General features: G+C 45.3%; 1 protein-coding gene across 3 annotated transcripts in view; it reads right to left on the reverse strand.

The window, feature by feature from the left end:
* Positions 1–321: 321 nt before the first annotated feature.
* Positions 322–13,438, reverse strand: part of si:dkey-100n23.5 — a 119,971-nt gene continuing 106,854 nt past the window's right edge. For all 3 annotated transcript variants that reach the window (XM_029653635.2, XM_029653708.2, XM_029653778.2), the window contains 2 exons: positions 4,335–4,482; positions 322–2,883 (listed from right to left, as the gene is read on the reverse strand). In XM_029653635.2, the coding sequence (XP_029509495.1) occupies positions 2,716–2,883; positions 4,335–4,482 (316 nt within the window). In that variant the 3' untranslated portion in view covers positions 322–2,715. The remainder of the gene's footprint in view (positions 2,884–4,334; positions 4,483–13,438) is intronic.

A 13,438-nucleotide genomic window follows, 5' to 3' on the forward strand; every position in this document is an offset into this window, starting at 1 on the left:
GTGACAATCAGATTGTTATTTCCAGGCACTTTGAGTTTTTTTTTTTTACAGAGACGTTCAAACGGAGTGGTGGGGGTAGATTTCTGGAGGACCATGGACACTTTTTCATAAATCAAAATCCAGTTAACCAGATTTGGAGACATGGCAATGGCAGAGGCCAATGGGGTTAGCAGAATAATTCATATCCATGATTCTACCCCAGAGACACGATTTGGCAGGCACACACACACACACACACACAGTGTTGTGTTACCATATTTCCCTATATATGATCCATGATTGACATGGTTGACAATGTGACAGGAGAATAAACACAGCCACTTGTGAAATGTGTATCCTGCTTGTTTATTAGATTGAGTGCAGCAGAACAATAGAAGTTTGCCTAAACTAGGATTGGTGCAGCGATTGTACGTGGTTTGAGAGGGGACTGTATAATTATGTGTAGATAGGATTCTGTGTTAGGTCTATATGCGCATCCCCAAATGGACCCCTTGCCCCATATCTCCTATGCACTTGTGTAGATGTCTGTTTCACTAATAGCTATCCAGTTCTCCATAAGTGCACTGGGGCTACGGGGGTTGATTTGGGAAAGGAGCGACATCCTTGTCAGGATGTTCAGCAAAATCACATCTCTCTTTTCATCAGCCCGTCAACCACACAGCACCTCTAATAGCCTGCTAATCACATTGCGGTTCTCTAGATGTCAGCCAATGACATAGTGTCGAAGGTAAATGACAGGCCGTCAGAGGCTCCTACTGTCCTTGTGGCAGCCGCTACATCAAAGAGACAGGTGGCTGTGTGTCAAAGTGTGTGTGAGTGTGAGTGTGTGTGTGAGTGTGTGTGTGTGAGACAGGCATCAAAGAAAGAGTGTAAGTGTGTGAGACACATTTTAAGAAAGTGTGTGTGTGTTCAATTGTACTGCTTCCACCCCCATTGAGGCCTAAACAGGAGGACATGGAGACCATTTAGGGGTCACCAAAACCTTTTCACATTCCAGTCAAAAGCATCCATACAAAAATATAGCGTATGCACTAATATATATATACAGTACATTGTCTCTTATAAATACAGTATAACAGTTTATCAAACAAACTCAAACCTGTGGGCAGACCACAGCATTTCATGGAATAACAACATACAGATGCATAAAAGTACGAAAAACAATGGACATTTTACAAGAGTAGCAACATTAGTAACGCCATATGTAAAGACAACAACAGATATGATAGAAGTTAAGCGGTTCAAATACTGGATTTTGTTCGTTTAAATCCCCAGCTATCGTTGGGACATGAATTGTTCTAAGTTATCTCTTCACTCCCTCTCCCCATCTTGGTTTCACAATTCCATCACCCCCTCCCCTTCTTTGCATTTTGTCTCCCTCCATTTATCTGTCTGTTTTGAATGGAGGCCTTTTATGCATGTTGAGTTAGAGAAGCTGTATGGTCAGCTACTGTAGCATTAGCACCAGAGGGTTATACTACAAAGCATGATCAATGAGTTAGCCTGCTAACTGATAAACAACCAGAAATTGACTACTGATTTTCTGGTTAATTAAGAAAGCTAAACTTAGTTTTGCGTTTTGGTTGTCGAGTCAATTAGACCATGGCCATTTCAAGCTTATCTTTCTAAAAAACAAAAAGTTATATCAGAATATTCAGGTAAGTTAGCTAGCTAACTTGTTTAACTTGCGTTGTATTATAACCCTCAGAGCTCAGTAAGTCACATATAATGCTGGGCATTATCGTGATCGCAACATGTTCTTGGGAGGGATTTGCTAACAGTAGTCATACAGTATGAAAAAGAAGCCACAAATAACATAATAAACACAAGCTAATAGCATAAGCAGCAGGTAGTCTAGAGGTTAAGAGTGTTGGGCCAGTAACCGAAAGGTCGCTGGTGCAAATCCACGAGCCGACTTGGTGAAAAATCTGTCGATGTGTCCTTGAGCAAGGCACTCAACTCTAATTTCTCCTGTAAATCGCTCTGGATAAGAGAGTCTGCTAAATGACAAAAACATGTGAATGTAAAAATAACATGGAGAGAATTAATTCTGTCAGCCAAGTGACTATGCAGTACCTGGGTACATGTCAATAGTCTTAACTGTTTTCCTCTCCTTTGAACATTCAACACACATTTTGCTTTCACCTATGCCGTCTTTTCAGATCAGTGCAGATGAAGGAAAGGAGGTGAGGAGAGGAAGCCCCTTGGGACTAGTGATATGCTAGCCTGGGTACCAGGACAGCCTGTTGTTTCCTTAGCCAGCTCTGCAGTTGTTGACTAGGACTGAAGCAGAGTCAGACTGGCACCCAGGCTAGTGTGTAGCATTAGGTTTGAAGGCTGTTTAAAGCACTATAGCTGCTTCGCTGGTTCTGTTACGATGCTGTGTAAGTCAGACAGAAAGGCAGGATAGTGTGTGTGTGTGTGTGTGTGTGTGTGTAGTTGGAGGTTATTAAATAGTAAAGGATGTGGATTAATAATGGATCCTGACAGATCTACCACAGAAACCCCTCACTATCCCTCCTTTGCTCCCTTTCTCTCTTCCTCCCTATGTATCACCCCTCAGAATGAATCTGTCTGTCTGTCTGTCTGTCTGTCTGTCTGTCTGTCTGTCTGTCTCTGTCTGTCTCTGTCTGTCTGTCTCTGTCTGTCTCTGTCTGTCTCTGTCTGTCTGTCTGTCTGTCTCGGTCTGTCTGTCTGTCTCGGTCTGTCTGTTTCTTAGGGTCCTCTGTCTTTCAGGGTCATGTCAGGGGAGTAGAAAAGGACGTTGGTGTCATCATCATCCTCGTCACTGAAGTCCCCCAGCTCAGCCTGTGTGTAGTGCACCGCCCCAGGATGGTACTCCCTGATACGCGTCCTGTCACACAGCCGAGACTGCAGCGCCAACTAGGATCACACACAGAAACACATATTCTCAGAGTTAACAGTCTCTCTCTCTCACACACACACACACACACACACACACACACACACAAAGAGACAGACACGCACACATTTGGCAGAGACGAGATGTGTGCTGATTGTAGTGCCACAGGCAGTTGAGCCGCATGGTTAGAAAACTGATCAATATCACAGAGGGAGAGGGGGGGGGGGAGACAGAGAGAGTGCAAGCCACAGAGGGGGAGAGGGGGGAGAGACAGAGAGAGAGTGCAAGCCACAGAGGGGGAGGATGAGAGAGAACGCGTAACAAAGGAGAGAGATATGAACGACAGATAGAAAATTAGACAGACAGAGAGAGAAAAAGAAACAGAGGGAGAGATATGAACGACAGAGGATGAGATAACAAAATAGAAACAGAGGAAGAGAGATAGCAACAGAGAGCGAGAGAGAGAAAGAGAGAGAGAGAGAGAGAGAGAGAGAGAGAGAGAGAGAGAGCGAGCGTGAAAGTGTGGACTTGCTGCGGAGGGGAATAATGTTTTGACGCTGTTACGGATACGCCACCCCCCACCAATCTCACACCTGATGTGTGTGGGAGTCGTATGCCATGATGAATACCAACTGCCTGTTAGTCATGAAAGAGAACGCACATACACAAACGCACGCACACACAAACACATAACTCCCAGTTGCTCAAACACACTCATATGTCTATTTCTCTGTTTCTCTCTCTCACACACACACACACACACACACACACACACACCCCGTTGCTCAAACATAGACACAATCAGGTCTATATCTCTGTTCCCTTCTCTCTGCCTCACTCTCTCACAAACACTCCGCGGATACACACATCTTCACTGACATTTAGGTTGAAGGTCACATCTGACTCCTCTCTCTCTCTCTCTCTCTCTGAGTGTGCTCACTCTCCATTAAGAACAACAGCAGGGTGTGTGTGTGTGTGTGTCTGTAATCTCCCTCCCATCTTGTGGTCTAATCATAAGCTTTCCTGGCCCCCTAAACACCTCTACTCTCTTGTTCAGCGAAATGGGCTGAGTAGATTGTAGTCTCGCTACTGTTATTTTTCACTGTCTTCTTAATGTTTTTTATTTTATTTATTTACTTATCTATTGTTCACCTAATACCTATTTTTTTACTTAAAAATTGCACTGCTGTTTAGGGCCTGTAAGTAAGCGTTTCACTGTTAGGTTGTATTCAGCGCACGTGACAAATAAACTTTGATTTGAAATACAGCCACTCAGCAGTGTGTGGAGTCGCACAGCACCAGACCTGGGTTAAAATACTATTTAATTACTTTCAAAGACATTTGGAAGGAAGTATTTACTCAGACCATTTCGCTGAACAAGAGAGTAGAGGTGTTTACGGGGCCAGGAAAGCTTATGATTAGACCACAAGATGGGAGGGCGAAAAGTGAAGTGTTCAGGTGAGGGTTGTACCTGTATGCCTGTAGGACTGAGCTGGCTCCAGGTGTCTCTGTCCAGGCCAAAGACGAATGCGTTGGCCAAGCCATGGAGAGGGGCTGAAAGGACATGGAGCAAAGTAAGAGAGAACACTGGATCCTGGGGGTAGAACGCATTATGGAGCCTGGAGAGGGGAGAATGAGGGAGGGAGAGAGAGAAAGGGAAAAAAACACGTTAATTTACATTATAGAGATGATGCACATGGAGGAGAGTGAGAGAAGATGTACGGAAACCAACAAACAAACACATACACACATGCACGCGCACACACCCAAACACAACATCAACAACAAAACCACAGCTCAATACTTCACAGTAAAGGAGATTGGAGGGAGAGACACAGGGGAGAGAGTTCAGAGAGGCAGAGACACAGGGGAGAGAGTTCAGAGACACAGGGGAGAGAGTTCAGAGACACAGGGGAGAGAGTTCAGAGACACAGGGGAGAGAGGCAGAGACACAGGGGAGAGAGGCAGAGACACAGGGGAGAGAGGCAGAGACACAGGGGAGAGAGTTCAGAGAGGCAGAGACACAGGGTAGAGTGGCAGAGACACAGGGGAGAGAGGCAGAGACACAGGGGAGAGAGGCAGAGACACAGGGGAGAGAGGCAGAGACACAGGGGAGAGAGTTCAGAGACACAGGGGAGAGTGGCAGAGACACAGGGGAGAGAGGCAGAGACACAGGGGAGAGAGTTCAGAGACACAGGGGGAGAGGCAGAGACACAGGGGAGAGAGGCAGAGACACAGGGGAGAGAGGCAGAGACACAGGGGAGAGAGTTCAGAGACACAGGGGAGAGAGTTCAGAGACACAGGGGAGAGAGTTCAGAGACACAGGGGAGAGTGGCAGAGACACAGGGGAGAGAGCTCAGAGACACAGGGGAGAGAGGCAGAGAGACAGCGGGGAGATTGGCAGAGACACAGGGGGAGAGTGGCAGAGACACAGGGGGAGAGTGGCAGAGACACAGAGGGGAGAGTGGCAGAGACACAGAGGGGAGAGTTCAGAGACACAGGGGGAAGAGTGGCAGAGACACAGGGGGGAGAGGCAGAGACACAGGGGAGAGAGTTCAGAGACACAGGGGAGAGAGTTCAGAGACACAGGGGAGAGAGTTCAGAGACACAGGGGAGAGAGGCAGAGACACAGGGGAGAGAGTTCAGAGACACAGGGGAGAGAGTTCAGAGACACAGGGGAGAGAGTTCAGAGACACAGGGGAGAGAGTTCAGAGACACAGGGGAGAGAGCTCAGAGACACAGGGGAGAGAGCTCAGAGACACAGGGGAGAGAGGCAGAGAGACAGCGGGGAGATTGGCAGAGACACAGGGGGGAGAGTGGCAGAGACACAGAGGGGAGAGTTCAGAGACACAGGGGGAAGAGTGGCAGAGACACAGGGGGAGAGGCAGAGACACAGGGGGGAGAGTTCAGAGACACAGGGGAGAGAGGCAGACACAGGGGAGAGAGTTCAGAGAGGCAGAGACAGAGAAAGAGCGAGAGGGACAGAGAGAAAGAGCGAGAGAAGGATAACAAAGAAAGAGAGAGGGGCGACAGAGGGATGACACAGAGAAAGGGAGAGGAAAAGAGAGCGAGAGATACGACACAGAAATATAGCACAATTAGACCCAACCAAATCATGAGAAAACCAAAAGATATTTACTTGACACATTACTTGACACATAATTACTTGACACAAAAAAATAGAGCAAACTGGAATGGTATGTGGCCCTAAACAGAGAGTACACAGTGGCAGAATACCTGACCACTGTGACTGACCCAAAATTAAGGACATCTTTGACTATGTACAGACTCAGTGAGCATAGCCTTGCTATTGAGAGAGGCCGCCGTAGGCAGACCTGGCTCTCAAGAGAAGACAGGCTATGTGCACACTGCCCACAAATGAGGTGGAAACTGAGCTGCACTTCCTAACCTCCTACCAAATGTATGACCATATTAGAGACACATACAGTGCATTCGGAAAATATTCAGACCCTTAAGACTTTTTCCACATTTTGTTACGTTACAGCCTTATTCTAAAATGGATGAGATCATTTCCCCCCCTCATCAATCTACACACAATACCCCATAATGACAAAGCAAAAACAAGTACATTAAAAAAATTCACTGAAATCTCACATTTACATAAGTATTAAGAACCTTTACTCAGTACTTTGTTGAAGCACCTTTGGCAGCACCAAAGTGCTGGGTATTTTTTATTTATTTATTTATTTGTACCTTTATTTAACTCGGCAAGTCAGTTAAGAACAAATTCTTGCAACCTTTCGGATACTAGTCCAACACTCTAACCACTAGGCTACCCTGCCGCCCAAGCCTGTATATGCCGATTTTCTCCCATTCTTCTCTGCAGAGCCTCTCAAGCTCTGTCAGGTTGGATGGGGAGCGTCACTGCACAGCTATTTTCACGTCTCTCCAGAGATGTTCGATCGTGTTCAATTCCGGGCTCTGGCTGGGCAACTCAAGGACATTCAGAGACTTGTCCACAAATACACACCTGTGTTGTGTTGGCTGTGTGCTTAGGGTTGTTGTCCTGTTGGAAGTTGAACATTCGACCCAGTTTGAGGTCCTGAGTGTTCTGGAGAAGGTTTTCATCAATTCAAATTGTATTTGTCACATGCGCCGAATACAACAGGTAGACCTTACAGTGAAATGCCTACTAACAAGCCCTTAACCACCAATGTAGTATTAAGAAAAAATATCCCCGAAAAATCTATAAAAGTAACAAATAATTAAAGAGCAGCAGTAAAATAACAATAGCGAGATACCGGTACAGAGTCAATGTGCGGGGGCACCGGTTAGTCGAGGTAATATGTACATGTAGGTAGAGTTATTAAAGTGACTAGGCATAGGTAATAACAGAGAGTAGCAGCAGCGTAAAATGGGTGGGTGGGAGGGGGGGCAATGCAAATAGTATGGGAAGCCATTTAAATAGATGTTCAGGAGTCTTATGGCTTGGGGGTAGAAGCTGTTTAGAAGCCTCTTGGACCTAGACTTGGCGCTCTGGTACAGCTTGCCGTGCGATAGCAGAGAGAACAGTTTAGGACTAGGGTTGCTGGAGTCTTTGACAATTTTTAAGACCTTCCTCTGACACCGCTTGGTATAGAGGTCCTGGATGGCAGGAAGCTTGGCCGCAGTGATGTACTGGGCCGTACACACTACCCTCTGTAGTGCCTTGTGGTTGGAGCCCGAGCAGTTGCCATAGCTGGCAGTGATGCAACCCGTCAGGATGCTCTCGAAGGTGCAGCTGTAGAACCTTTTGAGGATCTGAGGACCCATGCCAAATCTTTTCAGTCTCCTGAGGGGGAATAGATTTTTCACTCAAGGACCTCTGTACTTTGCTCCGTTCATCCTTCCTTCGATACCGACTAGCCTCCCAGTCTGACATACACTGTCAACTGTGGGACCTCATACAGACAGGTGTGTACCTTTCCAAATCATGTCCAATCAATTGAATTTACCACAGCTGGACTCCAATCAAGTTGTAGAAACCTCTCAAGGATGATCAATGGAAACAGGATGCACCTGAGCTCAATTCGAGTCTCATAGCAAAGGGTCTGAATAATTACTTAAATAAGGTATTTCTGATCAAATATTTCGAAAAATCTGTTTTCGCTTTGTCACTATGGAGATTTGTGTGTAAATTGATGAGGACAAAACATTGATTAAATCCATTTTAGAATGCAATGTATTTCCCTCAGATAACACAGACCCACAAATCCAATTTTGATAAACATCCATATCAATTAGGTGAAATACCAGTGTGTCATCAAAGCAGCAAGATGTGTGACCTGTTGCCACAAGAAAAGGGCAACCAGTTAAGACCAAACACCTTTATAAATACAACCCATATTTATATTGTTGTATTTTCCCTTTGGTCCTTTAATTAACACATCGTTGTACACAACACAGCCATAATATGACATGTCTCTATTCCTTTGAAAATGTTGTGAGTTTAATGTTTACTGTTCACTTTTGTTTACTATCTTTTTCACTTGCTTTGGCAATGTAAACATACATTTCCAATGCCAATGAAGCCCTTTGAATTGATAGACAGCAAGGGGGACAACAGACAGAGCGAGAGACGAAGCAGAGAGAGAGGGTGCTTTATATCAGCGTTTAAGAGCCCATTAGGCAGTGGGAGATGGCAGGCCTACACATTCTGGGCCGCAGCCCTGACAGCACGCAGCACGTTACAAGAACAGCGCTCAACTTCCTCTCTTTCCATCCATTTCTACACACATCTCTCTCTGCATCCTCAACTTCCTCTCTTTCCATCCATTTCTACACACATCTCTCTCTGCATCCTCAACTTCCTCTCTTTCCATCCATTTCTACACACATCTCTCTCTGCATCCTCAACTTCCTCTCTTTCCATCCATTTCTACACACATCTCTCTCTGCATCCTCAACTTCCTCTCTTTCCATCCATTTCTACACACATCTCTCTCTGCATCCTCAACTTCCTCTCTTTTCATCCATTTCTACACACATCTCTCTCCATCTCCACTCATCCATATGCTCTTCCTCTCGGCTCTACCTTCTTTCTGTATCGATCTCAATTCGTTTGTTTCCATCCTCATTCTCTGTCCACGCCTCCTTCAGCTTTCCCCCCTCTCTTCAACTTCCTCTCTTTCCATCCTACTTCCTTTTACTCCCACTCAGTAAGAAGAGAGGGTGTAGAGGGTCTGCTTCCCTCCCTTCATATTTATCTAGCCCTCTCTCCCTCCACACTCTTCCCATCCATCTCCACCTCTCTATGTCACTGTCTTTCCATTCATCCTGCTTCCCTTATTTTTTATTTCCTCTTTCCCTCTCTTGTAACTCTTTCTATTTTTGCCCCACAATCTCTCTGTCTGTTTTCAAATACGCTCCATCTCTCCCTCACAGTTCGTCTTCACCTCCATCTCCCTATATCAGCCCTTCTCTAATCTAATGTAATCCTGCAGTATAGGGCTGTCCCCAACTAAAAAAAATATTGATCGACGTGAGTCGTCTGTTTCGACCAATCGATTGTTATTTTTCCATATATATAGACAAACCCTGTGTTTGAATAAAATCAACTCTATGTAGGCTACTTCGCCTGATGCTTTAAGCACTGAATTAAACATTAAGACACACAAATGACTAAAGAGGGAACCAGAGCTCAATATAACCAGAAGAATAAAACCTGTTCCCAACCAGACTCTCCTCCTCCTCCACAGATTCTGCCGTTATGCTCCTGAAGTTGCTGGAAACAGGCTACACCTGCGGGTGGAAACCTTTTCCATTTGGAGTGCCAAGTTATCCTGTGCCAGTTATGATGTTCATGTGCACATTTTCACGGAACAGTTTCCTTTAATTTATAAAGTCTTCGTATCTCATAATCAATGTCATGTGGTTAATCACAATTCTATCTAAATGAAAATGATACAAATTATAAAGTAACTTATATTGCCAATATGTAAAAAATATAGCCTACATAAAGCCAACAAATAAAAGCATTGTAGGCCGCAGGATAAAAATAAATATCCTATAAATCACATTGGCTAAGCATGGCCTGTCTGTAAGGAACTTGACACATTGTATTAACTATTAATGTGTCCAGCCTGAAGCTCAAGCTAGCAAACTTGCAACATTGTATAAAATATTCTGGGCCCTCAGTTTCCCATGCCAGTGAGCTCTGGACAGACAGACACAGCTGTAAGCCATTTCGTGCAAGGGATAAGAAGTAATCAGGTAGGCCTTTTTTTATGACACCGGATCAGAGCATGACATTTTTTCCTCTTTCATGCTGAGTGGTTATCGAAAGGGAGAGAGCTGGAAAGACTTTTCAAATAGGCCACGTTGAAGAACTAATGTCATTCTCAATGGATGTGAAAATAGACTTTTACTTGCTTTTTAAGGCGAAGAAAAAATACTGTGAGAAGCTCCACAGTGATGGTGAGTTAAGACAATCAGAAATAGTATCAGATCCCCAAATGGGCACATTTCTCAAATCAAATCAAATTTATTGGTCACATACACATGGGTAGCAGAGTGTAGCGAAATGCTTGTACTTCTAGTTCCGACCGTGCAGTAATATCTAACCAGAAATGTAACAATTTCACAACTACCTTATACACACAAGTGTAAAGGAATGCATAAGAACATGTACATATAAATATATGGATGAGCGATGGCCGAACGGCATAGGCAAGATGCAGTAGATGGTATAGAGCAGTATATACATATGAGATGAGTAATGTAGGATATGTACACATTATATAAAGTGGCATTGTTTAAAGTGACTAGTGATACCTTCATTAAATCCATTTTTTAATTATTAAAGTGGCTAGAGATTTGAGTCAGTATGTTGGCAGCAGCCACTCAATGTTAGTGATGGCTGTTTAACAGTCTGGTGGCCTTGAGATAGAAGCTGATTTTCAGTCTCTCGGTCCCAGCATTGATGCACCTGTACTGACCTCGCCTTCTGGATGATAGCGGGGTGAACAGGCAGTGGCTCGGGTGGTTGTTGTCCTTGATTATCTTTTTGGCCTTTCTGCGACATCGGGTGGTGTAGGTGTCCTGGACGGCAGGTAGTTTGCCCCCAGTGATGCGTTGTGCAGACCTCACTAACCTCTGGAGAGCCTTACGGTTGTGGACAGAGAAATTGCCGTACCAGGCGGGGATACAGCCCGACAGGATGCTCTCAATTGTGCATCTGTAAAAGTTTGTAAGTGTTTTAGGTGACAAGCCAAATTTCTTCAGCCTCCTGAGGTTGAAGAGGCGCTGTTGCGCCTTCTTCACCACGCTGTCTGTGTGGGTGGATCATTTCAGTTTGTCCGTGATGTGTACGCCGAGGAACTTAAAAACTTTCCACCTTCTCCACTACAGTCCCGTCGATGTGGATCGAGGGGTGCTCCCTCTGCTGTTTCCAGGGTGGGGGTCGAGACCCAGGATCTCGAGCTTAATGACGTGTTTGGAGGGTACTATGGTGTTAAATGCTAAGCTGTAATTGATGAACAGCATTCTCACATAGGTATTCCTCTTGTCCAGATGGGTTAGAGCAGTGTGATTGCAATTGCGTCGTCTGTGGACCTATTGGGGCGGTAAGCAAATTGGAGTGGGTCAAGGGTGTTGGGTAGGGTAGAGGTGATATGATCCTTGACTAGTCTCTCAAAGCACTTCACGATGACGGAAGTGAGTGCTATGGGGCGATAATTGTTTAGCTCAGTTACCTTAGCTTTCTTGGGAACAGGAACAATGGTGGCCCTCTTGAAGCATGTGGGAACAGCAGACTGGGATAGGGATTGATTGAATATGTCCATAAACACACCAGCCAGCTGTTCGCGGCTAGGGATGCCATCTGGGCCGGCAGCCTTGCGAGGGTTAACACGTTTAAATGTTTTACTCATGTTGGCTACGGTGAAGGAGAGCCCGCAGGTTTTCGTTGCGGGCCGTGTCAGTGGCACTGTATTGTCCTCAAAGCGAGCAAAGAAGTTGTTTAGTTTGTCTGGTAGCAAGACATCGGTGTCCGCAACGGGGCTGTTTTTCTTTTTGCAATCTGTGATTGACTGTAGACCCTGCCACGTATGTCTCGTGTCTGAGCCGTTAAATTGTGACTCTACTCTGTCTCTATACTGACGCTTAGCTTGTTTGATTGCCTTGCTGAGGGAATAGCTACACTGTTTGTATTCGGTCATGTTTCTGGTCGCCTTGCCATGATTAAAAGCAGTGGTTCGCGCTTTCAGTTTTGCGCAAATGCTGCCATCAATCCACTGTTTCTGGTTCGGGAAGGTTTTAAGTCACTGTGGGTACAACATCACCGATGCACTTGCACACCGAATCAGCGTATACATCAATGTTGTTGTCTGAGGCTATCCAGATCATATCCCAGTCCACGTGATCGAAGCAATCTTTAAGCATGGAATCAGATTGGTCGGACCAGCGTTGAATAGACCTGAGTACGGGTGTTTCCTGTTTTAGTTTCTCTCTATATTGGCTGGGAGCAACAAAATGGAGTCGTGGTCAGATTTGCCGAAAGGAGAGCGAGGGAGGGCTTTGTATGCATTGAGGAAGTTAGAGTAGCAATGATCCAGAATTTTGCCAGCCTTGGTCGCGCATTCGATATGCTGATACAATTTAGGGAGCCTTGTTTTCAGATTAGCCTTGTTAAAATCCCCAGCTATAATAAATGCAGCCTCAGGATGTGGTTTCCAGTTTACATAGAGTCCAATGAAGTTCTTTCAGGGCCGTCGAGGTGTCTGCTTGGGGGGGATATACACGGCTGTGATTATAATCAAAGACAATTCTCTTGGTAGATAATGCGGTCGGCATTTGACTGTAAGGAATTCTAGGTCAGGTGAACAAAAGGACTTGGGTTCCTGTATGTTGTTATGATCACACTATGACTCGTTAATCATAAGGCATTAACCCCCACCCTTCTTACCCGAGAGATGTTTGTTTCTGAAGGTGCGATGCGTGAAGAAACCGGTGGCTGTACCGACTCTGATAACATAGCCTGAGTAAGCCATGTGTCCGTGAAACAGAGAATGCTACAATCTCTGATGTCTCTCTGGAAGGCAACCCTTGTTCGAATTTCATCTACCTTGTTGTCAAGAGACTGGTGAGTAGTATAGTCAGGAGTGGTGAGCGATTTTCCCGTCTACGGAGCCTGACCAGAAGACCTCTCCATCTGCCCCTTCCGCAGCGCCTATGTTTTGGGTCGCCTACTGGGATCCGATCCATTGTCCTGGGTGGTGGTCCAAACAGAGGATCCGCTTCGGGAAAGTCGTATTCCTCGTCGTAATGTTGGTAAGTTGATGTTGCTTTTATATCCAAAAGTTCTTCCCGGCTGAATCTAATAAGACTTCAGATTTCCTGGGGTCACAGTGTAAGAAATAATATATAAAAAAACTAAATACTGTATAGTTTCCTGAGAACGCGAAGCGAGGTGACCATCTCTGTCGGCGCCATCACGAAAAAGAGGCCTACATATGCGCGCAGGCCAAGTAGCCTAAGCCTAGTTTGCGTAATCAGGTGTGTGTCTTTACTCAAGATTGATAGGAGCGCTCTAAACAAAAGATAACTTGGAATGAAACATGGAATGAAATGTACCAA

The sequence above is a fragment of the Oncorhynchus nerka genome, linkage group LG1 (genome assembly GCF_034236695.1).
Source record: "Oncorhynchus nerka isolate Pitt River linkage group LG1, Oner_Uvic_2.0, whole genome shotgun sequence".
NCBI lineage: Eukaryota > Metazoa > Chordata > Actinopteri > Salmoniformes > Salmonidae > Oncorhynchus > Oncorhynchus nerka.